The sequence below is a fragment of the Rhincodon typus genome, chromosome 35 (genome assembly GCF_021869965.1).
Source record: "Rhincodon typus isolate 14 chromosome 35, sRhiTyp1.1, whole genome shotgun sequence".
Lineage (NCBI taxonomy): Eukaryota > Metazoa > Chordata > Chondrichthyes > Orectolobiformes > Rhincodontidae > Rhincodon > Rhincodon typus.
Window position 1 is genome coordinate 22224782 of NC_063366.1, and position 27140 is coordinate 22251921.

General features: G+C 41.7%; 1 protein-coding gene across 1 annotated transcript in view; it reads left to right on the forward strand.

Annotated features, from left to right (window-relative positions):
- Positions 1-3671: 3671 nt before the first annotated feature.
- The window catches only part of LOC109938303 (zinc-binding protein A33-like), a 246902-nt gene continuing 223433 nt past the window's right edge, over positions 3672-27140 (forward strand). The window contains exon 1 of the mRNA XM_048616561.1: positions 3672-4079. Within this exon, the coding sequence (XP_048472518.1) occupies positions 3672-4079 (408 nt within the window). The remainder of the gene's footprint in view (positions 4080-27140) is intronic.

Below are 27140 nucleotides of genomic sequence, written 5' to 3' on the forward strand. Positions count from 1 at the left end.
TTTGTAGCCCTTTATGTCGCGTAAGTCTTGCCACAAACAATAGGTATCCATGCGGTTAGTTTGAGTCTCTAGGTTACTCCGGTATTTCCTCTTGGCATCTCCTGTGGCCTTACGGAGGTTGTATCTGGATTTCCTCTAAAGGTTAGAATTGCCTGACCTGAACACCTCAAACCTGGATTTCAGTAGGGAATGGATCAATCCACTCACTCTATTCTACTGGTTAACTTATTATTTCTGGCTATGTGCCTCTTCCTTTTCACTTAACAGAGGTCATGATGTGAAGGTGCCAGTGTTGGTCTGGGGCAGACAAGGTCAGAAATCAGATGACTCCAGGTTAGAGGCCAACAGATTTATTTGAAATCATCAACATGCAATTTTCTCTGCTCCAAAAGCTTGTGATTTCGAATAAACCCATTATCAGAGGGACAGTCTTTCATGAACTTCGAAATTTAACAGGGATATAATTTTCTATCAACACAGTCGTTTTAACTAACAACAAAACCATGAGCAGTTTAATTAATATCCAGGTCTCACTGACTACTTTCTCCAGCTGATTTTTCTGCACTTTTTTTTCTCATTAGGCCTGACACATCCGCATGGTGCGTGATATCTGTTCCTTCCCGAACATATTGTTCACTTCTTTCATGAACTGACTTGCAAATCATTCTCCACTATCAAGATCAAAACCTCCCAAATTCCCCAGCTCCCAAAACATGATGTTATCACTTAGAGCTGAGACTGGGAAAACAGACAGATCAAACTTATCTTTACATTGAGGGATGCAAACTGATAAATAAAGGTTTAATTACTTTTGTAATGTGATTTTTAAAAAGCCCTGGATACAAGCAAAGCACCAGACAGCTCAATAACAATGGTTACCTTTGAATTGATCAGATAACAAGGTTTTGGGAAATAATACCAAACAGCTTTTAACAACTTTTAAAGCATTCTTTTATCCTTGTGTTTAGCAAAGATTGCACTTTATAACAGCAGTCTCATCCAAACACAATCAAACTTATCCATTAGTTGCTAAATAAAAAATTATTAAGTCAAATACTTACTGTTACATAAGTTCTATTTAAAAAAACTATTCACCAGGCTAGCATTTATTGCCAATCCTTAGTTTCCCAGAGAGAAGGTAAGAGCCAGCCACATTGCTGTGGGTCTGGAGTGGCATGTAGGTCAGACCAGGTAAGGGTGGCCACTATCTTCCCTGAAATCCCGAGATTCGCTCCCTAGTGGCATTGTGGGTCTACCGACAATACATGGACTGCAGTAGTTCAAGAAGACAACTCAGTACCACCTTCTCAAGGGCAGCTAGGGACAGAATAAATGCTGGCCTAGCCAGCGATGTAGATGGGTTCCCCCCAGAATGGTGATCATGAGTTTTAATTGTTTTAGATTTTAGTTTTAGTGTTAAACATTTAAGTGCACTATTTTTATTGAATTCAAATGGTCCACTTTGTGGGACTTGACATTGCCCGAGTCCCTAGGCTAATAGTAGAGGATAATACCACTAGGGCCTCACCTCGCCATATTATGTGGATATTCATTCTCTCATAGCAGTTCCTGACACTAATTCAAATATTTACGAACTAAATACAGCCAATGATTAACATACTCAGAACTTCTGACAGCATCAGTGAAGAGAGAAACAGAATCAATGGGCAGAGTTTGAACATGTACAATGGTGGGGGTGACAGTGGGGCTGGAGAGAGCCTGATAATTTTTGGAGTTAGCAGTGTCTCCATGTTGGGAATTAAAGTGAGCTTTACCATGGATTTTCACCCACCCCCCCACACCCAGTAAATCATATTGACTGAAGAATGGAAGGTGAGATGCAAGGGGATGAGCAGTATGATCCACTCAATGATGGTTTAGATTATTGACCTTGAGAGCTCCTGTTGATAAAAATTGACTGTCTGTCATGGAGTATATAACGTTTTTTGACTAGCCAGCACCCTGTAACTGCATCATTTACCAAATGGGTTAATGGAAACAATTTTAACTGTTCCCTACGCAGAGAACACATCTCTTAACAGACCAGCTGTTGAACTATGACAATAGATATTTTACAAATATAAATACAGAAGAATTAGGAGTAAGTGTTGGTCATCCAGCTGTGAAAACCTGCTCCATGTTTCAGTAAGATCATGGTTAATCTGAATATAGCCCTTAGTCCACATTATTGCCCAACCCCCCAGCACAGATATCGCTCTTTGCCCCAGCTCCACACAGTTAACATGAGAACCAGCCTTGGAAATCAAATCCTACACACTCTTAACTGGAATGCCATTATTGCTCCAAGAAAGTAAATATTGTGAATAAAATATTGAATGAAAAATGGTCACTCAATACAGGAATTGTCTCCCTGACAGTGGAATTAATGTTCCCATTAACTCCCAATCCAACATGAGTGAACTCATTACACAAGATCTTCACTTGCTCAAATTGTTCCATGGTTCACTAATTAAAGCTTCAGTGTTAGACTGGACTGTTTATTTTATAACTGTGTTTTCATTTCGTTTCTTGCCTTTTAATTTCCTCCATTGCCTAACCCTAGTCATTGTTCCAATAGGCATCCAATCTTTTCCATGCAATGTAACATTTTTGTGAATTTCTCGATCTACCTCAGAACGGTTTGTGAAAGAGAAAAAGAACATTTTCTTTTGTATTTCCTGACTCTTAAGACTATTTTATTGATTCTTTCCAATGCTCTAATTATACGAATCAGACGGACACTTGTTCCTGTATGGTTGAAGTGGAGGCCATTCTGAACATATTGCAGTGTCAATATTGCTGCAAAACCCTCCTTCATTAATCCCTTTATTCCCTTTTAGGGAATAACTCCGGACCACACATTCAACTCTGTCATCTCCCTTACCCTGGGCTAATTCGCACTTTTCTTGTAGTCATCAAAAGATCACGATATCTGTGCTTCCATGTTTCGTGTTATTTTAGCTCACCTCCCCAGCTTCCTCAGAGGAAACTCTTTCTTAACCATGTAATTCCTATCACTGAGGAGGTTAATCTTTCCTGCCCAACTTTTATCTTCTCTCTAGTCTCACTGCATCCCATGTCCTTTCTTTGCCAACGACTGAAAAGAACGTCTCATCTCTCACGGCAACGAACTTCCTCACGCCCCAGTTTTCCTGTGTTTATGGAATATTCTGTAGAATTGTACTTAGTACTGGTCACCGTCAAAAAGCATTTCTTTATAAAACAAAAGGAATTCGGGAGAGAAATTGCTTTTTGGCGTCAGTTCAAAATGCGCGTCAGTATGGTGTAAAATACTGCAAGGGAGCAACGGATTGAGAAATATGGATATCTCTTGTACTGAAGAGATACCAGAGCTACGCTGTATCCTCAATCATTCGTTGCGTACTGGAACAGCGTTCTCAGCCAATTCCCTCCTCCTGCCCAATCCTCTCTCAGTCTCCCCAGTCCCCATCCCCGCACAACCCTATAATATTCCCATTCCCCTTCTGTGCTCGGAGCCCGTTGATCATTTACTCAGAAATTCATTCCTCAGACCAGCTGGAGCACAACAATAATTCCCTGAGCATTGCAGCGAATTTAACGGGGAAATCGCTGCGCTCCAAGTACTCAGGCAGCACAGCGACTTCGAAACTTAAAACTACAAATATCATCATTAAGTGCTGAGTGTGAATATGGCTTCCAAACAGCAGGTCCACAGTTTGACCGAGGAAGCAATTTGTCCCATTTGTCTGGATTTCTTCACCGATCCGGTTATACTGGATTGTGGACACAATTTCTGCCGCTTCTGTGTCAACCAGAGTTGGGGAAAGAAGGAGATAAACTCCTGCCCGGAATGTGGACAAGAGTTTCCGGTAAGACAAAAGGTGAATTGGGCTTTCGAGAACCTGACGGAGAAAATTCGAAAAGTAAGCCTGAATCCACAAGAGAAGGAAAGTAAACGTCTCTGTGAGAAACATCAGGAAGAACTGAAGCTGTTTTGTGAAACTGACAAGAAATTGATCTGTCTGATTTGTAGAAATTCCCGGGAACACAAATCTCACAATTTCATGCCGATTAAAGAAGCTGTTGGAATCCACAAGGTAAAAGGAAAGATTCCATTCCCTGATTATTACATCACATGTTCACGGTCTAACACTTTTATTTTCTGATTTTCTCTCCCAATCCCAGGATCGGGTGAAATCTTCCTTAGATTCTCTCACAGAGAAGAAATCGGCGGCTGTAGAAATGGAGCGGCAGCAAAAACAGAAGATTTCCCAAATTAGGGTAAAATCTCCCTGAGTTGATTCTCTGGGATCTCAGTTAGTTTTGTTCCCTTTAACACGGGACATTAATGATGTTACCCATTTCATTTTATAGAAATAGACGAACAGTCTGCAGACCCACATCAAATCCTAGTTCACTAAGATGCACCAGTTTCTCACCGAGAAAGCGCGGAATTTACTCGGAGATTTCAGGGAACAGGAGGCAATTATTGTTGAACAAATGGCGGAAAATCTTCAAGTTATTCAGAAAAAAATAAATTCTATTAAGGAGAAGCTTTCAAAGTTCGAAAAACGGTTGGAAGAAAAAGAAGCAGTGATATTTTTGGAAGTAAGGGATTATGTTTCAGTTTAGCTCAGTGAAAGTGGCACAGAATATGAGTGGCTAAGTGATAACACAGTGTGGAGCTGGAGGAACACAGCATCAGAGGGGCAGGAAAGTTGACGGAGGGTCCGGACCCGAAACATGAACTTTCCTGCTCCTCTGATGCTGCCTGGCCTGCTGTGTTCTTCCAGCTCCACACTGTGTTATCTCTGACTCCAGCATCTGCAGTTCTTGTTACCTCTGATATGAGTGGCTAATTTGTTTTTTTTCATGAAGCAAAAAAGAAAAAAAAGAATACTGCTTTAAAAGCAAGGTTGGCGGAAGGATTACAGCGTGGTTTTGAAAGCAAACAACTGATTTCATTCTCAGTACCGTTTGCTCAGTTACTGGGTAAAGCAGCGGTGAGAGATGTTTACAGAAGAGCTGGTGGAAGGGTGTCTGGAGGATTTGGTGGTGGGGCTGGGGGTTTACTTTGGAGTTTCAACTGGCAACAAGCAGCTGACTGGTTTATAGGCCAGTGAATTGTTAGTAGTGAAAAAGGCTTTTTAGCTTGCCAATAACGATGTGATTGGCTCCCAGGTAACTGAACAGCTTGTGGATGTATTCGGAAGAAGGGCCACTGTACGTTAACTCTGATTTCTGTCCGCAGGTTTTGCAAGATATGCTGAGATTTCCGTGCAATTTCTGTTTTGTTTATGGGTGTGAACGGGTGAAGCCACTGGAGGAGAAGGAGCTGTATTTGCTCCTCAGTAAAAGCAGTTCAAACCTGAAGATTACCTTTTTAAAAATCCTGCCAGCGGTTCCTATATGCTGTGTCTCTTAATCAATAAACTAAAGACTTTATGAGTGTGATCCTTCTGCCTGGTAGCTGTCACAAACCGGTGAAAGCATCTAGAGAAGGAAGACTGAGAGGCAGCATTGTGATCAGGTAAAGCATCATCTCAGTATCTTCCTGTGAACAGGGACCAATGAACTGCCCTCCCAGTCTTCCTACATCTGTGGCAAGAAATCACACTTAATGTTTTGAATCCAGTGACTCATCATCAGGTTTTGATTAAGAGTCACAGGAATTGAAATGTTTAAAAACCAAAAGAACTGCAGATGCTGTAAATCAGTTCTGAGGAAGGGTCACTGCACCCGAAATGTTAACTCTGTTTTCTCCTCCACAGATGCTGCCAGACCTGCTGAATTGAAATGTTTACTCTGCTTTCTTCCTGCAGATTTGTTTTTGTTTCAGAATTTTTGGCATCGACAGTTCTTTGTTTTATTCCCAGTCTTCTCCTGCATCAATTAGATCGATATTTATTCTCTTGTGCAACAGGTAAAGGGGAAGTTTATGAGGAGGGTAGAGTTTTAAGAAGCAGTTGTATGCTGATGGTTCACAATTGCTGACCAGTAGTTAAGACAATGCATTTCTAATAATTAGTGTTTCTTGTTAAATCATTAAACCTGGACCATACTTTCTTTCAGTCTTGTGCATGAAATTCAGGTGAACTGGAGAATTCTGCATACTTTTTAAGAGATTTCCAGGGATCATCAGGGCTTGATTTCCAGTGCATTTCCTCTGTGAAGTGTAACAATATATCAATTTCTGGGCAAATCTGCAATTCTCACTCTATTGTGGTTTCTGGCAATAGCTTCAGAATTTCAGGAAAAGACCTGAAACTCCAAAGGCTTTGTTACCATGAATGTCATGTTTAGTTTGTAATTATTCCTGTGGCGTTTCAATGTAATAGTTTCCTGAAACTCACGTTGCAGTGAAATTACAGTGATGTGTGGTGAGTCTGTACGCAGTACACTGAGTGTGAAAATGGCTGCCTGTGAATGGCTGATATTGCTATGTATCCGACACAGAAACTGGACATTTCACTCTATCTGGTTTCTATCAAATGTTTCAAACTAATGTGGCCTAATTTTCACTGATTGTTATAGAAAGATATCCTGTCAGAAATTACATAACTTTTCAGTGTTAAACAGCTGACCATTCAGTTCAACACGTTTATGATCCATATTAGCTCATTCTAATACCACTGCATCTGACTCGAAAATCATATCATTCTTTTTCTGTAGACCTCATGAGTTATCCAGATTTCCCCTTCCAGGCATCTCTACTATTTGTCTCAATCATTCTTTCTGGTAGAAGGGGATGGGTTGGGACTGATTAGGGTACTGTCAGATAGTGAGACGATGCAAGTTGGTCCTTGGGAAGAAAGACTAGAATTCCTTTTTTTTGCTGTTTCCCTCGAAACTTTGTTCGGTGTGTTTTCTTCACATATCTTTACATTTGTGTCTTGACATTTCGCAGCAGCTTGTAACAATGTGAGTGCAATTGCTGCTTTCTGGACAAAGACAGTTAGTCTCTGTCAACTCAGATTTTTGTTTGTTTATTTCAGGAGGAAACATCTCGGAAGAGGAGGTAGGACATGCACTTTATTGAAACTGAGTTCAAATTGGTGAAGTCGCTCAGGAATGTGATTGTGATGAATTTACTACTGACTGTTTATTATTTACAGGATTAGTGAGGATATCAACGAGCTATCAGTGACTGTTGAAGTCTTGTCCATTGAAAAGTACAAAATCCCTTTACAGTACACAGTGTGGAGGGAGATGTTTGATCACATCAGGCCAGGTAAAATTTATAAGTTCCCAGGTGCAGTTTCATATCAAATTTCTAAGTGTAATCTCCCAAATGATATCAGCATGATGTAGTTGCTAAGGTCTGTAGTTTAATGTGCTTCAGACTGGAATCCCACTCTTACACATACACTTTTTAAAAAGATCTTCCTGTTGAGCAGTGAGTGATCATTTCAGTTTTCACAACATGACACCACAATCTATGTTCCTAATGAGCTTTGCGGAGTTCAGCAAAGATTGCATTAAATCATTGGTGGAATTGTTAATTAGTGTGGGAAGCAACTCACTATTTCTCCGCAGTGTGTTCCAACTGCCTGTCCTAATGCCTTGTGTCCACCAGGAGCTTGTCCCGTTGGGAGTGAAGGGAACAGTTTCAGTCTCCAGCCATGGTCACTTTGTTGCTGTTACATGGGGCGACGGTGAAGAATGTTGATGTGTGGAATGTGGGGACTCCTCATTCAGGGAACAGAACTGAAAGTTGTTTAAATGGCATTCAGATGGAGCAACGTCCTTTTTCAGGAAGGTGTCTCTACAGAGTAATGGTGCACCATGCTGCTGCACTTCTCCCTCCAGGGAGGTTTATTTTATGCTTACACCCCATTGACACTAACTTGTGGTAAGATTACTTTTGATCAATTGGTTCAGAACAACAAACTCAGAAGAGCAGCAGGAGGCCATTTAGCCCCTTCAGACTACATTAGCATTCTTTCAGATAATAACTGGTCCATATCTGAACCCCATTTTCCTGATTTGAATCTATCTACAATCATACCCTTATGATCAACTGATCAAAGTTTCAATTGATGCCCCATTCTCATCAGCAATTTCTAAAGGAGTGGAGTTACAGGTTTCCACTACTGTTGGTCAGTGAGGCTGTCCTCTGCTCTGGGCTGAGGAGAAGGAGATCGACATTTGTCCCACCCACTCAATGAAGCAAATTTTGTTTCTTGCAAGTTTCAGGATGTTTTTTTCTCCCAGTCATCCCCCAATGATAATGCAGAGAGAAGAAGTGGAACTTCAGTGTTGTGGTCTTGGTGAAGATTGAGCCTCCACGTTATTCCCACATTTCTTGGTCCTGGTTCCTTGTGTATTTCCCAATGTCTGGTTGTCTCTTTGCTGGTGTTGGGAACTGTGGGAAGTCAGGAGGCTGTTGGTTCTATATAGAGGGACTTGAGGTTTGTGAGTGCAGCCCAAAAATAAAAGTGGTTCCATAAATGGCAGGAGCAGCTCGGTGAGTGACAGTGTTATTTGATTTCTCCCCCAGCTCCAGCCTGTCTGGCTCTGGATCCGAACACAGCACATCCCCAGCTCACCCTGTCTGAAGACCTAAGAAGTGTGAGAATTGGATACAAACGGCAAAGGATCACACAGAGCCCAGAGAGGTTCGATTCCTGGCTCTGTGTGCTGGTATCTGAAGGATTCACATCAGGGAGATATTACTGAGAAGTGGAGGTGGGGAATTAGATTATCTGGGACCTGGGAGTGTCTGGAGTCTGCCAGGAGGACAGGAGTAATCGACCTGACCATTGAGGCTGGATATTGGACTCTGTCACTGAGTCCCAGCAGTGGCTACATTGCCCGTACTTCATTTTTAAGGACATCCCTCACGCCAAGTGTGGATCCCAAGAAGATCGAAGTTTTCCTGGATTATGAGGGTGGACAGGTATCATTTTACAATGCAGACAACATGTCCCATCTCCACACTTTCACCCACACTTTCACCCACACTTTCACTGAGACAATCTATCCATTCTTTAGCCTGGGATCAAGCGACATGAAGAAAAACTCTGCCCCACTGACCATCTGCAGAACAATGGTCACAAGCACCTCTCCCCCACAATGTCAGACCTGCTCCCTGCTCCAGTGGCTTCTATCATGCTGCTACACCTCTCCCTCCAGGGAGGGTTACGCTTACACCCCATTGACAATATCTTGTGGTGAGATTAGTTTTGTTCAATTGGTTCAGAACAACAAACTCAGAGGAGCAGCCACTTCGTCCCTTCAGATTGCATTGGCATTTTTTTTTCCACATAATAATTGGTCCATATCTGTGCTAAATTTTCCTGATTTGAATCTATCTACAATCATACCCTTACAATCAACTGATCAAAGTTTTGATATTTTCAATTGATGCCAAATTCTTGTCAGCAATTTCTAAAGGAGTGGAGTTACAGATTCCCACTACACTGTCTGTGAAGAAATAGTTCCAATTATTAATGGACCAGTTCTAATTTACAGTTTGTGCGTCTGCACCTGCCCTGCTCAAGAAAACAATTTCTGTCTATTAACTGATGAATTCTTTAATCATTTTTCTCATCAGGGAAGTTACCTCCATAATTTAAACCTTTTATCCAAGGCAGGCAGCATTCTGGTGATTCTTCAGTGCTCACTGGGACATGTTGCCCAGAACTAAATGTGTGATCTGGGCTCTGTCCAGAACTCTGTAAATCTGCAAAATAACTTTCACTCATTTGAATTCCACCTCTCTTCTGATTATCGAAACATTGATTTGATTTATTGTAGTCACGTGTAACTGAGTACAGTGAAAACTTTGTTTTGCGAGCAATACAGGCTGATCATAGGAAACAAGGACATACAGATCATAGGGTAGTTTAGTTTATTTAACAAACTTCCTTGAACCAAAGTGTTTAATTCACGCTTCAATACGTTGAACTCTATCTGCCTCAGTTTTATTGTCTCAATTTGTCTATTCTTGTCCCACTGTTGATGATTTACTACGTTATTTTACTTACTATCACTGGTAAATGTGGAATAATCAATCTTTTCAGTCTATGATTCCTGCAGCGCGGAAACAGGCCATTCGGCACAACACATGCACACCGCCCGTCCGAAGAGCACCCACCCAAAACCCATCCCCCTATCCTTTCCCATATCTAATCTACCTAACCTACACAACCCTGGACACCCCGGGTAATTTAACACGACCAATCCACCTGCATATCCTTGGACTGTGGGAGGAAACTGGAGTACCCGGAGAAAACCCGCGCAGACACGGGGAGAATGTGCTAACTCCACACACACACTGGAGGGTGGAATCGAATCGGTGTCGATGGCGCATTAAGATAGCAATGCTAACCACTCCAGCCACCGTGCCGCCTGTATAAGTTTAACAGAGATTAATTTGACTTGTTTTTTGTTGTGGTTGGCCTCCATGTAAGTAACATTTTCAAATTTCCATGTTGTTGGATGTTGTATGCTGGCAGATTTCATAATCACTGTTCATTATTGCTGCAAACATCGGTTCGGTGAAACAGCACTTTGTCCCATATGGTATGTATCACATATTGAAAACGCGAGTTTTGGTTCAAGCTTGTTTATTTCGCGTTCAGTTTCTCCATGAATCTGATGATAATTTGTTTGCTGTGTGTAATTTTTATTTAAAAATGAGAAAAATAACCTGTTTGATTTGCAGTTTGTGTCAATTCTACAATTAGATCGGTTACTTGCACTGTCACCTGACATTACAACTTGCTACATACCAAGGGATTCACTTGTCTTCATTTAAAGCACCACCAGCCAGGGATGAATCCATGTCTAAAAGACCATGAGACTGTCCGATGCTATATTCATCGGACTGTTCACCAAGTGTTCTCTTACTGTTAGATTACTGACGAACTGAAACTCATTACTCAGCCTTCAGTGTAAGATTAATTCTTCCTAGTTTGGATCACTTTTGAAGCATTTACAAGTTGATGATCGAGGGGCTTGGTGACCTTTTGAAAGTACCTTCCTTGATCTTCAGATCCTGGAGTGAAGCGGGACATTCTCCCTCAGAATATCTCCCAAGATTTCCTTGTTTCCAATCATGCATTGTACATCTGAGTTATAGTTTACTGCACTCAGTTGACTCCAAACCGAATTCATTATTCCTGAGTCTGCTACTTGTCTCTCCCTCGTCACCCCTCTGGACCGCGTGCAGATGTTTCGGGAAACACTCTTTCCTCAGCTCTCATCGCTGCAAAAAGAATAGACTTTGTATGCTTCAATACAGTCCTTTTAATTACCATCAAAATCAGATGCATTTTCAAAATCCTGGTCGTACTGACTGTTTTCTCCAACAGAAGTTATGATTTCTATTTGTTTTTGGTTTCAACCAAGCCCGACATGTGCGGGTGGTGCGTGATATCTGCTCCTTCCCGAACATATTTTTCATTTCCTTCATGAACTGACTTGCAAATCATACTCCATTACCAAGCCCAAACACCTCCCGAATTCCCCACCTCCCAAAATGTGATGTTATCACTGAGAGCTGAAACTGAGAAAACAGACAAATCAAAGCTTTCTTTACACTATGGAATGCAAAGTCACAAACAGCAGAAGTCACGCAACTCAGTAACAGCAGTTTCAGTATTACCTTTCGGCTGACAAGATAATAAAGATGTGGAAAATTAAATCAAACCAACTTGCGGCTTATCAAAGCTTTTTAAAAAAATCCTTTACTTTAACTAGGAATCTGTACAGAATAGGAGTTTTTCACTTATAAACGCAACCAAACTAAACCCATCCGATATGTCTAGGTGAAATTCCGTCATATCTTAACAGCTCATAGAAAGTGAAGTCGCAGGTAGTAAGGTTGGTGAGGACGGTGTTTAGTCCGCTTGCCTTCGTCGGTCAGTGCATTGAGTATAGGAGTTGGGATGTTATGTTGTGGCTGTACATGACTTGATGAGGCCATTTTTAGAATACTGTGCCCAATTCTGGTCATCCTGTTATAGGAAGGATTTTGTTAAACTTGAAAGGGGTCAGAAAAGATTTACAAGGATGTGATATATCTGGTCACAATGCTCTTTCCCCACCAAGAGTCCACAGATATGTTAAAAGTATAGATCTACAAACATTAACTCCTATTTACAAACAAAAAAAAACTTATCTCCTTTAAATAATTTGGGGTGACACAATGGCTCAATGATTAACACTGTTGTCTCACAGCATCAGGATCCCAGGTTCAACATCACCCTCGGGCAACTGTCTGTACCAAGTTTGCACATTCTCCTTGTGTCTGTATAGGTTTCCTTTGGGTACTCTGGTTTCCTCCTACAGCCCAAAGATGTGCGGGTTAGGTGAATTGGCCAGAGTAAATTGCCCATAGTATCCATGGGAAATACAGGGTTACAGAGATAGGATTGGAGGATGGGTCTTTGTGGAATGCTGTTTGGACAGTCAGTATGGACTCAATGGGTTGAATGTCCTGCTTCCACACTCTAGGAATTCTATAATATTGCCACAGTTGGAGTATTTGGCCTATAAGGAAAGGCTGAAAAGGCTGGGGCTATTTTCCTGAGGGTGTTGGAGGCTGTGGGGTGCCCTTATAGAGGTTTATAAAATCATGAAGGGCATGGATGGGGTGACTAGCCAATGCCTTTTGTCACGGTAGGGGAGTACACAACTAGAGGGCATAGGTTTAAGGTGAGAGGGGAAATATTTAAAAAAGCACCTGAGGGATCATGTTTTCATGTAGAGGGTGGTGCATGTATGGAATAAGCTGCCTGAAGAAGTGTTGAGAGCTGGTACAATTAGAACATCTAAAAGGCATCTGGAAAGGTACATGAATAGGCTTCCTCTTCTAAGGTGTGGTGGGGGGATTGTCAGATCAGGGAGTGTCCAACAACCAGTTCCATTGCCAATTGATTTCCCCTGGGCAGGTTATCACACCCCCTACACCCTTTCGCCACCATTTTCTTCACTGGAGCTACATTCTCAGCCGTTGGCCTCAGTTCTTCAAGGTGTCACCAGCTTCACTGGTAGCAGTGATGATGACATGGTAGAATTCAGCATTTAGTTTCTGAGGGAGAAACTAACATTGGAAGCACAATGCAAATTTAAATAATGGAAATAACAAAGGAATGGTGATCGAGCTGTCTGCAATGAACTGGCAGAGGAGTTTAACAGCAAAGATGATTGAGGATCAATGCCACTGTTTAGGAAACTCATTAAAAGTTCACCACAAAGATATATCCCTGTGAAAAAGCATGATTCTGGAAAATGGAAAAGGCAACTGTAGTTAACAAGTATAACTTTGGATAGCATCAAATAAACAAAAAAAAATCACAATGTTGGAAAGCTTCTTGGTAAGCCAGAGGATTGGGCACATTTTAAAACCACCAAAAGAAGAACAAAAAAAAATTAAAAAGTGGCAGAAGACAAACTTTGAGGGCAGCCTTGCAAGTAATATCCAGATGGATAGCAAGAGCTTATTTAAATTACTAAAAGGAAGAGAGAAGCCAAAGTGATCATAGCACAATACTGAGATGCCTGGATAGAGTGGACTTGGAGAAGACATTTCCACTCAGAGAGTTGTGGACCTGAGAGCACAGCCTCAGAGTGAGGGGATTGACCCTTTCAAACTAATGTAGAAAGCAATTTCTTCAGCCAGTGGGTGGTTAATCTGTGGAACTTATTGGGCTGTGGAAGCTGAGTCAGTGACTGTGTTTAAGACATTGATAGATAGGTTCTTAATCACTAAGGGGATCAAGAGTTACGAGGAGAAGGCAGGAGAATGGGGCTGTGAAACATATCAACTATGATCTCATGGCCAAATGGCTTAACACTGTTCCTATATCTCATGATCAAACATAGGCCCCTTAGAGCACGAGACTAGGGAAATAATAAAAAGGAACCAGGAAATGGAAGAGGGGTTGAATAAATATTTCGCATCAGTCTTCACAATAGAAGCAATTATTGCACACCAAAATATTCCAGGGCCAGAAAACAGGGGAAAATAGATGCAAAAGCTATCACTAGAGTAAAACTGCAGTGGAGCTAATGGGGATAAAGACTGATAAGTCACCCAGACCTGATAGGATGTATCCTCAGGTACTGGAGGAAGTAGCTACAGAGATAGTGGATGCACTGGTTGTAATCATCTAAAAATCCATCTATTCTGGAAAAATACTTAATAATTGTAAAACTGCAAATGTATTATCTTAATCCAGAAAGTCAAGACAAAGAACAGATAAATATAGGCCAATTAGCTTTATGTTTGTTGTTGGAAAAGTGTTAAGAGTCTAGGATAGGGGATGTAATAGCAGAGTATTTAGAAATAGATAATACAATCAAGCAGAGTCAGCATGTCTTATTGAAGGGGAAATCATGCCTGACAACTTTAATAAAATTCTGCGAGGAGGTACCAAGCAGGGCAGATAAAAAGGAAGCAGTAGATGTAAATATATTTGGATTTTAACAATGCATTTTATAAGGAACCATCACATTGGCTACTTAGTAGAATAATAGTATATGGTTTCAGAGGTAGTATATTAGCATGGATAGAGCCTAGTGGATAGAAGATGAAGATTTGAAATTATTGGGGCATTTTCAAGATGGCAACCCGCACTAGTTGGAATATGATGTGGGAAAATGTGAATTTATGCAGCTTCACAGGAAGAACAGAAGAGATCAATATTAATAAAATGGGAATGGTCTGCAGAAATTTACAGAACAAAGGGATTTAGAAGTCCTTGTCCATGAATCACAAAAATTTCAGTGTGCAATGGGGAAAGCAAATGGAATGATGGCCATTATTTCAAAGGGAATAGAATATAAATGTAGAGAGATTTTGCTAAAATTATACAAGACACTTGTGAAAGCATACCTGGGATATTTTGAATAATTTTGGTCTCCGAACTAAGTATGGGCATATGGCACTGGAAGCAGTCCAGAGAGAGTTCAATAGGCCGATACCAAATATGCTGATGTTTTCTAATGATTAGAAAGTTGTGGAAGTTGGGACTGAATTCAGTGAAGTTTAGAGGAACGAGAGGCAACCTTATTGACGAGGTACCAAGCAAGGCAGGTAAAAAGAAAGCAGTGGATATAAATAAATTTGGACTTTAAGAATGCATTTTGTAAGGAACCCACACATTGGCTACTTAATAAGATAATGTTCTGGCTGATGACAAGGAGATCAACTTTGTCCTACTCACTCACTCAGAATCTGGGTGTGATCTGAGGGCAGTGAGGAGGGTCTCGGATAGAAGTTCCTGTTTCTGACTGTCCTTTTATATTGATCAGTTCTATTCTATCTAAGGTTGTTTCGTAGGTTTGTTGAGATTCAAAGATACAATTTTGAGGTTGGGTTGCATATGAATGTTGCTAGAACGAATATCATCTGTATGAAGGCACCAGTTCTCTGGAGGCAAATTGAAGATGTTCAGTAAAATTAAAGAATAGAGAATGCTGGAAAATTGAAAAAAAAACAGAAAGTGCGTGGAAAACTCAGCAGGCCAGACAGTATCTGTAGAGAGAAACATCCTTGCACTTTTTTTTGTTTATTACTAAGGAACGTGGACAGTTGTCCCTTGCTTCCTGCAAGACAACACAATAATCAGTCTGAGATTGTTTGAACTCACTTGCATTGGGCCTGATGAAAATGTCTTTTCTTTTCTTTGCAAGTTTCAGTGTTTCTTTTCCAATCCTCTACCCTCCCCCCCAACCCCATGATGATATAGAGAGGAGACATCGGACATCAGTGTTGAGGTCTTGGTGAAGATTGAGCCTCCAAGCTATTCCCAAATTTGTTGGTCCTGGTTCCTTGTGTATTTCCCAGTGTCTAGGTGTCTCTCTCTGGCAGGGCTGGGAACTGTGGGACGTCAGGGGCTGCAGGTTCCTTCTCGAGGCATCTGACGTGTGTGAGAGCACTGCAGAAATTAAAGAGGTTCCATAAATGACAGTGAGCAGCTCAGTGAGTGACAGTGTTATTTGTACATATTCCCCAGTTCTAGCCTTTCTGACATTGGATCCGCATCCGCACTGGCACCATAGCCCCAGCTCATCATGTCTGAGGACTGGACCAGTGTGAGACTCAGACACAAGTGGCAGTTGTTCACCCAGAGCCCAGAGAGTTTTGAATCATGGCCTTGAATCCTGGGATCTGAGGGATTTAGATCAAGCAGATATTACTGGGAGGTGGTGTCTAGAGTCTGCGTGGAGGACAGGGGGAATCAGCCTGAACTTTGAGGCTGGATATTGGACTTTGTCACAGAGTCCCATCAGTGGCTATGTTGCGGATTACTTCATCTTCATTGGCACCCCCTTACACTGTGTGAGGGCCCCAAGAAGATTGTGGTGTTCCTGGGCTATGAGGTTGAACAGATGTCATTTTACAATGTGGACATCATATCCCATCTCCACACTTTCACTGAGACAATCTGTCCCTTCTTTAGTCCAGGACCCAAGCAACAATAGGGAAAACTCTGCCCTGCTGACAATCTGTGGACCAATGGTCACAACACTTCTACCCCACAGTATCAGACCCGCTCCCTGCTTTATTGGCTTCTAACATGCTGCTGCATCTCCGCACCAGCAAACCCCCCTGCCCTCCCAGGGCAGGTTATGTTGAGTTTCCCTGAGGGCAGAGTCCATACATTATCTTGTTGGTGAGATTGGTTTTGTTTAACTGGTTCAGAACAACAAACTCAGAAGAACAGGAGGATGTCATTGAGCCCCTCGAGAATGCCTTGTCACTTATTCAGACAATGGCTGGTCTATAATTGAAGTCCATTTTCCTGATTTGGACTTCTTTACAATCATGCTCTTATACAACTTATCAACTAATCAAAGTTCTGACACTTTTAATTGATGCCCCATTCTCATCAGCAATTTCTAACGGACTGGAGTTACAGATTCCCACTACACTTTCTATGTTGCAATGTTTCTACACATCTTATGGATCAGTCTACCTCTAATTTGCAGATGTTTAGCACATTGTAGATATGCCCTGCTCAAGGAAACAGTATCGCTTTATTAACCATTACCTTGTCACAGGAGATTACCTTCATAAATTAAACCTTATAACCAAGGCAGGGAGCATTCTGGTCAATCTACAGAGCACCCACTCCTACACGCACTCACTGAGATGTACTGCCCAGACTAAATGCAAGAGCTGGACTCTGCCCAGACCTCTGTAAAGCTGCAATATAACTTCCAGTTATTTGAATCCAAGCTCTTTTATGATGAAGGAAACATTAAATTACTTCTTGTTTACTTTATAGCTTTCTAACCCAAAGTGGATCAACTCCACTTCATCACATTGAACTCCATCTGCCACAATTTTACTGTCTCATTTAATCTATTCCTGTTTTTGCCCCAGTGTTGATGATTTACTGTACAGCTCTCCTTACTCTAATCGGTAAACATGGAATAATGGCTTCCTCAAATATTATCTGAGTCTTGTATAAGTTTAATAGAGATTAACATTACTGGCTTTTGTTATTGTGGTTAGACTTGTTATAAACAATGTTGTAGAATTTCTATCTTGTTGAATGTAATATAATAAACAACTTGCAAACCTCATAACCACTGGCTCATTAGTGTTGCCAACATAGGTTTACCTGGTGAAACAATACTTTGTCCCTTATTTAAATTCACTTATTTTATAAAATATTAGTTTTTGTTCAATCTTGTTTATCTCTCATTCCGTTACTTTATTAACCTGGTGATAATTTGTTTCTATTGTCTGTAATTTTTATCTGAAAATGAGAAATAAAGACATTTTACCTTTTTGATGGCAGTTTGTGGCAACTCTACAATTTGGGGAAAACAGAGTTAATGTTTCAGGTCCGGTGACCCTTCCTCAGAACTGAGGAAATTCTGAGGAAGGGTCACCGGACCCGAAACGTTAGCTCTGTTTTCTCCTTCACAGATGCTGCCAGACCTGCTGAGCTTTTCCAGCAACTTTGTCTTTGTTCCTGATTTACAGAATCTGCAGTTCTTTTGGTTTCTACAATTTGGGGGTTGCTTGCCCTATCACCTGACATTGCACCACTTGTCTCCATTTGAACTGCCATCAGTAAAGGATTAATTCAAGTCTAAAAGATCATTAGATTCTCCAGGACAATTTTCATGGTATTTAATATTATTTGCTGTCGCTTCATCATCAACAATAAGATCTGACTAATTAGGATTACTGTTCACAGAGTATTGTCTTCCTTTTAGATTATTGATGAATTCATGGTCCATACTCATCCTTCAGTGTAAGATTAATTCTTATCAGTTGGATCAGTTTTGAAGCATTTACAAGTTGATGATTGAAGGGCTTGGTGACCTTTTGAAGGTACGTTCCTAAACTTTCACATTCTGGAGTGAAGTGGGACTGTCCCTCAGAAACAGGAATGTGTCACAAGCCTTCCTTGTTGCCAATCATGCATTGTATTTCTGAGTTAGACCTTGCTGCACTCTTCCTAGGCCCGAAACGTCAGTTTTCCTGCTCCTATGATGCTGCTTGGCCTGCTGTGTTCATCCAGCTCTACACCTTGTTATCTCAGCTTCTCCAGCATCTGCCGTTCCTATTATCTCTGTCAACTCAGATTTGTGTTCTGTTTATTTCAGGAGGAAACATCTCCGAAGAGGAGGTAGGACATGCACGTTACTGAAACTCCGTGCAAGTTGGTGAAGTTATTCAAGAAGGTGGTTGTGATCAATTTACTGCCAACTGTTTATTATTTACAGGATTAGCGAGGATATCAATTTGCTGTCACTAACAGATGGAATCCTGTCTATTTAAAAGTACAGCAGCCCTTTACAATTTGCAACGTGGAGGGAGATGCTCGATCACATCAGGCCAGGTAAAACCTTTATAAGTTTCTGGGTGCAGTTTCATATCAAATATTTAAGTCTAATATCTCAAATGATACCAGCATGTTATAGTTGTTAAGGTTTGTAGTTTACTGTGCTTCAGACTGGAATCCCAGCCTTATACATGGACCTTCTGAAAAGCCCTTCCTGTCATGCAATAAGTGAAGTGAATCATAGAATTTGCACAGTCTGGAAGCAGGCCATTCAGCCCACCAAGTTCACAAGGACCCTCCAAAGAACATCCCACCCAGACACACCATTGCCGTATCCTTGTAACCCTGCATTTCCAATGGTTAACTGATGCAACCTGCACATCCCTGGATATTATGGGCAATTTAGCATGGGTAATCCACCAAACCTGCACATCTTTGGACTGTGGGAGGAGACCAGAACACCTGGAGGAAACACATGCAGACACAGAGAAGACATGTAAGCTCCACACAGACAGTTGTCTGAGGGTGGAACCGAACACACGTCCCTGGCGCTGTGAACCATCGAGCCACCATACTGTCATTGACAGTACAAAAACCACTGCTTGAGCTTTGCAGAATTCAGTAAGAGGTGTATAAAACTTGCTGGTGAAGTTGTTCATGTGGGAAGCAGCTCACTATTTCTCCCCAGTGTTCTCCTGCTGCCTATCCTAATGCCCTGTGCCCACTGGAGCTTGTCCAGTTGGGAGTGAAGGGAACAGTTTCAGTCCCCACTCGTGGTCACTGTGCTGCTTACATGGGGCGAGCGTGAGGAATATTAATTTGTGGAATGTGGGGACTCCTCATTTGGGAAACAGAACTGAAGGTTCACTTTGGGTTCTCCTGTTGTTTAAATGGTATTCAGATGGAGTTGTCCATTAGGTCCTTCTTAAATCTTCCTCCCTTTCCTTAACCCTATCCCCTCTAGTTTTGGACTTCTCCACCCCAGAGAAAAGACCTTGACCTTATCCATGCCCCTCATGATTTTATATGGTCCCTATAAGGTTACCTCTCAGCCTCTGATGCTCTAGGGAAAACAGCCTCAGCCTACCCAGCCTCTCTCTAGAGCTCAAACCCTCCATTCCTGGCAACATCCTTGTAAATCTTTCTGTTCCTTCACAAGTTTAACAACATCTTTCTTATAGAAGGATGTTTGCTCTGATGCCAATGGATCAAAGCCTCAGGAATTAAAAATCTCTCAAAGTCAATCATATTCCATGACTGGTTCTGCACATAAATGATAGCCTGGAGACAATGTATCGATTAGTGACAGAGTTTTCCAAATAGATTCTTTCATGTTAACATTGGTGTCTTCATCTGTTCACTTTATCCAGTTAAATTATTTCTTTAGTTTTGATTTATCTGGAATTTGTAAAACGGATGATAAATTAACCAGCAGAGTTCCTGAGGTTCTGTTGTCCCTCTCCCCACTTCTCTGTGTGGGCGGTTGCCTGTTTCCTGTACTCTGTTAAATGCCCCACATCAGTTAGAGTGTTTTAGCTCTCAGTGAGATAAATCAACTTTGAGAGGACACTGAGCCCAAAGTGACTGCCACTCACATCACATGGTCAACAAGTTAAAATAGGCATCTGGGCACAATGAGAAGTTCAAGCTCAGTGACATGCAGAGGAAGTGAAAATAAAACAGCGAAAAGTGAAATGGGTTGAAATGTGAATACAGTTCAGACCATGAAATGCATGCTCTGCGGATGTGAATTTCCACATTTTATTTAAGAGAAACAAAATAAAGACATAATTGTCTCTAAACCTTGACTCTGTGTCTCTTCTGCTGCTGACAAACTGATAATTATAACCAGAAATGTGTTGTCTAATTCTCTCGCTTCCTTTGTTTGACCTGCAAGGTTTCGTGTTCTTTTTGGATAAAGTTCTTATTGTTGCTATGTTGGTATCTAATAAATTTTAACTGAAGAAATATTTCCCTAACGGAACAAGATAAAACCAGCAGCTGAAAATCTGGCAGAAAAATAATGGAACTACACAAATGTACGTCTCTTCCTGTTCACTCCAGCTGCTTCCCACCCCCACTGGCATTAGTCTCAGTTCCCTAAAGCATTGGCGGCTTCACTCACTCTGAGGAGGAACTGACTATCTGTGGCACAGGATCAGATGGTGGTGAATCTGGTTGTTGGACACTCCATGGTCCCAGACGGAGTGAAGTACATGGTCCCCCTGCTACACCTGGGAGAAGGGAACTACAAGCTGGAGTCCATCTGAAACCCAACGATGGAGCTTCACCTTCTGCCTGTGGAACAACATTCCAGGCAGCAGCTCCCCGACTTCCCAATCACATTCCACTTTCTGTTGTAATCTCATCAGTTATTTTATTTTTGTCCTTATCTTTTTCCTGAATTTTGGTGATTTTCTCTAACGTCAACATTGTTTGTGCCTGGATCTGTGATTAGCCTTTAGGTTATTCATTTTGTTTCTACTGCACATTTCCTTTCTGTTTAATTGATTTTGACTCCCAGTTAGACCAATATGCATCATTTGATCTCAATAAATGTTTCACTTTGCTTCTGTGTCCTACACAATTATACTCTTGTGCACCATTTCATCAAAATCACACCCCACCGCCATCTTATCTCACCTGTAGGTTCATCACCTCTTCCTTCTGGTTGAAGGCTTGTAGGATCACCCCAAATTTCATTAACATGAAATAAGGTGAAAGTCCCAGAGGGTTGTTCTCTCATTAGAGAGAATTGACTGGTGGTGGTTTAACTTGAGGGTCACCACAGTCAAGCGAGGGGAAAAGGTTTTGGAAGAAGAGTGCTTCATTGTAACCTCAGTCAGTGCAGGAGTTGTACCCACTCTGTTGGTGCCACTCTGCATCACAAGCCAGACATCCAGCCAACTGAGCTAACGATCCCCCTTATGGAGAGTGTAACGGGGCTAATTGAGTCTTCTACTTTGCCATAACTAGAACATTGAGATCTTTGCAAAGAGATTGCTGGATAAGGTCGTGAAGAATGATCTACTTCCTCTGTAATTATCTAAGAAGATGGTTTACCTTGGAATATATGTGTCAAAATGTCAGTGGAACTAACTTCATGTTGAACTAACTATGCCCAATGTTCCCTGACATGTCGGAAAGGTTTGATGCTTGGAAATGTGTTCTGGGATCAGACAGATTCACGTCAGGGGAGATGTTCCTGGAAGTTGGGAATTCGGTTAAGACTCTAAGGGTCTGTCAATAGAAAGTAGACCCCAGCAGTGCTGAATCCCAGCAGTGCCGATGTTGTCCTCACCATAACTTTGAGGGTCTTACATTGAGTGAGACTCCCCCCCAGAAAACTGTCACATTCCTGCATGACGAAGGCAGATGCTTGTCATTTTATAACATCGACAACATGTCCCATCTCCACACTTCCACTTATACTTCCACTGAAAGGATCTACCCCTTCTTCAGTCCAGGACCAAACCATGACAGAAAAAGCTCCACACCAATGACAATCATGCAGTCCCACAGGTTTACCACCACTCCCTGCCTCCTGCCAGCGGTATCCTGCTGACTGTGGGTCTGTTACAGTTGCTATGGCTTGACTGTATCTAAGTTTCATTCACCTCCACTCCCTCAACCTTAATTTCTCTATCTCTGAACAACATTATCCAACCAAACTGATACAAGTTTGACCTTTTCAATTGATGCCCGGCTCTCAGAGGCTTTTTTTCATTCTGGAATAAAATTTGAGATTTTCAGTCCACTTGCTGTGAAGTGAGACCTCTTTTCATGAATGGAACCTAGCTCTAATTTGAAGATTGTGCAGCCTGATGGAGACTTGCCCTAGACAATGAAGACATTTATTTATTACAATAAAGAAAACACCTCTTTTTAAGATAATGTTATTTTTCAAGTTTGTCTCCAACTTAGAAACTCTGTGAATTCCATTCTGAAACTTTATATCACTCTCTGTAAATGAATTTAAATGTGAGCAGTAACGAGGTTTTAACTGTTTGGTTTTCTACAAAAGGTAAAGGCACCATAGTCCTATCAGATCACAGGATTGCTCTCTCATTAGAGAGAGAGAGAGAGAGAGGCACCTGGTGGTGGTTTAACCTGAGGGTCACCATACCTCAGGTGAGGGCTGAGGTTGAGAAAGGGATTCCTTCATTGTAGCCTCCGCTGGTTTGGGATTCGAACGCACGCTGTTGGTGTCACTCTGTATCACAAACCAACCATCATGTACATGGTAGGACTTTGATGTGATATGTGGTATACACTGTCTCCTGACACTTACTAGTGCTGATTACCACAGATCCCCTCGTCTTTTCATCAGATTAAACTACCCTTGGTAAGGGCCTGAGAGAGTGCTCAGATTTAAGGCAGATTTCCTCAAGGATGACAGTATATGATGTTGCTTCACTGCAGGCCACAGAATCTGTGTCATTCTCCAACTAATCTCTCACCGTCAGCCAATTGATTAACTCTAATTAATGCTCATCACTCAGTGTTAAATCTAAGATGACCCATTTTGTCTTTGGCTCAGACACATATTGTTTTAGAAAACCATTTCAATTATAATCAAGGAATCTGTTGCCATTTACAAGGATGTTGCCGGGGTTGGAGAGTTTGAGCTATGGGGAGAGGCTGAATAGGCTGGGACATCTTTTCCTTGGTGCATTGGAGGCTGAGGGGTGACCTTGTAGAAGTTTATAAAATCACGAGGGGCATGGAGAGGGTGAATAGTCAAAGTATTTTTCTAGGGGGAGTCCAAAACTAGAGGGCACAGGTTTAAGGTGAGAGGGGAAAGATTTAAAAGGGACCTGAGGGGTAATTTTTTTCACGCAGAAGGTGGTGCATGTATGAAATGAGTTGCCAGAGGAGGTGGTGGGGACTGGTATAACTACAACATTTAAAAGGCATCTGGTTGGGTTCATGAATGGGAAGGGTTTAGAGAGATATGGGTCAAGTGCTGGCAAACAGGACAAGGTCAGGTTGGAGTGTCTGGTCAGAGCAGACGAGTTGGACTGAAGGGTCTGTTTCTATGCTGTATGACTCTATGACTCCATGTTGCCATTGACACTCGCACAGTTTTGCTGCTCCTTGTCAGTGAACAATTAAAGCCCCACATTATTACATTGTTTTCTCAAGCTCTGATTTTTGTGGTCTCCCATTATTTATCAATGCTTCTTGAGGGCTATAAACAACTTTATCTATTTCTTCATTCTACCCAAAGTTTTATGACGGCCCTACTCATTCTTCCTGCCTTCCTCCGCTCCTGGTATATTACTGCTTCTCAATATTGCTTCATCTGTCCTTTCTCTTATTGTCTATCCCCGAACTTGCTAAATTCTTTATAACCTTGAATATTTATCTTCCAGCCATGCCCAAATTCTAAGCAGGTCTCAGTGGATCACCAAGTAATGTACTTTTAGCTGTCTCAACATCTATGGAGAGAGAAACAGAGTTAACCTTTCAAGTCCAATGTGACACTTCTTCAGAAAATAAGTCATTTTTGAACTTGAAATGTTAATTCCGTTTCTCTCTCCACAGATGGGGCAATATCCGCTGCGTTTCTCCAACATTTTCTGTGTCTGTTTCAAATTTCCAGCATCCGCAGGGTTTTGCTTTTAATTGAGCCTGGGGTGAGATTTAGCCAGCCCCCGACTGGTTACTATACATATACATACTATACATACACATATACATGTCTGCAGGAGTCCCCCACTCCTCCGCACCCAGCTCTGGGTGCTATGAAGCCAGACCATGATCCAGCCACTGGACTGAAGGGGTATGACTTCTTGACCAAGGGCACTCCAAGTAGATGCCTGACTGTGGTCAATGTCGATTGGTACCTGAAACTACCCTTGACCCACTGTGCTTGGGACCTCCTGATTGACCGGTTCCTCTGTGGATTTAAGTAAAGGCTACTCCCCTCAGACTCTGACACATGGCTGCCTGCTTGCCACACATGTGGGGTATTTTCTATGTAAGCTGCTGGCACGTGAAGCTGGCATAGGAGCTATGACAGCAATCAGGCAGCTTGAGATGGAGCCTGGTTCGACTCCTGAACTGGAGGCATATATCTGTGGGATATAGCCTTTCAATGCCAGTTGCCAATGTGCCCTGCCATGCAAGTGTGAATGATCTGCTGGTACACTAGAGCTGCACATCTCAGATGGTGGCGAGGTCTTGCCACATCCCACAGGCTAATGTCTGTGGGAATGGGCTGTGTGCAACTGGTGCCTGTGAAGCATACCCTGAGATAATAGGTGCATGGTTTTCAGCAGGAAGGTCATTCAGAGCTTGCGATCAACTGAATCTGCCAGGTACCCATTCCATGTTGCACATTCTTGGGCATTGAGCTGTTTGGTGAGTTTCTTAAATGGGAGGCTGGGAAGTAAGGAGGCAAGTTGGTCCATCAATCAGACACTTGTTGAGCATCAATTCCCATCCTACTGCTGCCTAGTGTTTCTATCACACTGCTTGTGAAAAGCAGAAATGTTGGGATGAGATAATCTTAATATTGAGATGGGCACCTCTAGACATCTCATCTGATTCTGCCACACACCTTGGCAGACCCCTATAAGCATCTGTCCAACATTGGTGAGGACAACAGGTGAGGACAAAGCTCAAAGACTGGTTCAGCCTCCTCAGGGGCATTAATAGATGTAGCTTCACTACAGAACCAGAAAACTGCACAGTGGCAACATTGAACCCTGTAGCCATTGCTGGAATAGTAGCCCCAATAGATACAAGAAATCAGACTGGAGGGGGAACATAACTTGTAAATATGTAAATTTTAGCTTACTGTAACCAAAAGCTAAAAGCGAGTAATGCAAAAGTCAGATTCATGCCCCTCAGAGAAGTTAAGTCAACTAAATTGGTTGGGCCTATTTCCAATAGGACTTGGACAAATTCTTTGTTAAATTTCACCATTATTTGCTCATTGTGTCTAATACAAAACTTGCTTTCTGTCATCTACATAGTGGACTGACATTTTATCAATGCTTCCTTTTTCAAAATGCCAAGACATTTAATGCATTGAGCCTATTCTGCTACTCTGTTGAACCCTGGCTGCACAATATCCCAACTCCATTGACCTGTCATTGCTCTATTGCCCTGTCCCAGGAAAAAAAAACTGTATTGATCCTTGTCTTGAAAATTCTATTGGTTCCAGCGTCAATGGAGAAGGGAGTTCCACACAGTGAGGGGAGTCGAGGATTAGGAGGGACTTTTTCATGTTAGGTGGTGTCCTGTTTAAAACAGGAATGAAGAAGAATTTCTCCCGTTGTTAGTCTTTGGAAGTGCCTAGCCCATGACAGAGCACTTAACAAAAGGACTGTAAAGTTGGACACTTTATTTCTTTACTTTTCTGCTCATGTTTTGGTTTATTTTCCATGTCTTAAGATGGCGCCGGAGAACGGCCACACTACAGAACAGTTTTCACTGTATTATGTAACAAAATATACGTGACAATAAATAAAGCAAATCAAAAGGGAGTCAATGGGTGGTGCGGTCAGGAAGGAAACTGGAGCTGAAGCTACTCAGATCAGAAAATGAAGCAAGTTCCCAGCACTTAATGCCACACACCATCCCGCCCTACTTCTTATGTAGTTTGTTTTATCCCTGTGAATAATTGCTTCCCAATTTCTCCTCTGAATGCCATCAAATTTACATCCTCTAACTCTGGAGTGCGTCCACCAGGTAAAATAAGGACTATCATTGGCCCTGTTCAATCTTTTTAATAGTTTACACACCACAATCAAATTATCCCCTCAGTTATGGAATATAAGCCTAGTTCAAACAACGTGATCTTGCAAGTTCAACCAGTGACAAATATCATGAACAATGTCAATAGACGTCACTTCACAGTACTGCCAGCAGATGGCAGAATTGCTCCAGTTATTTAACTCTCATTTGTTCAGAGAGGCGCTCAGTCTGTTCTGAAAACACACTTGAGTCCTTACTCCTATCCACCTAGAATCGTGGAGAAGTATTTCGATCATCAATGTATTTAGGTATTTTTCAATATTCTGATAAGAAGGCAACTGTTGATAGAGTAGATAACAACACCTTGTATTTACAAAGCGCAAATTTTTATATTTCATTGGATGTGGTTTTGCTGGTTAGGCCAGTATTTATTGCCCATCCCCTGTTGCCCTTGAGAAATTGAATGTGCTGACTGAGGAGCCTTGCTGAATTCCTGCAGGGCATCTTATAGATAGTGCATTCTGTGGTGACTGAACATTGGTGGTGGAGGAAGCATATATTTGTGGATGTAGTGCCAACAAAGTGGGCTGATTTGTCTGGATCATGTTAAGCTTCTTGAGTGTTGCTGGAGCTGTGCTTGTCCAGGCAAGTGGGCAGTATTCCATCACACTCAGGACTTGTGCCTTGTAGTGG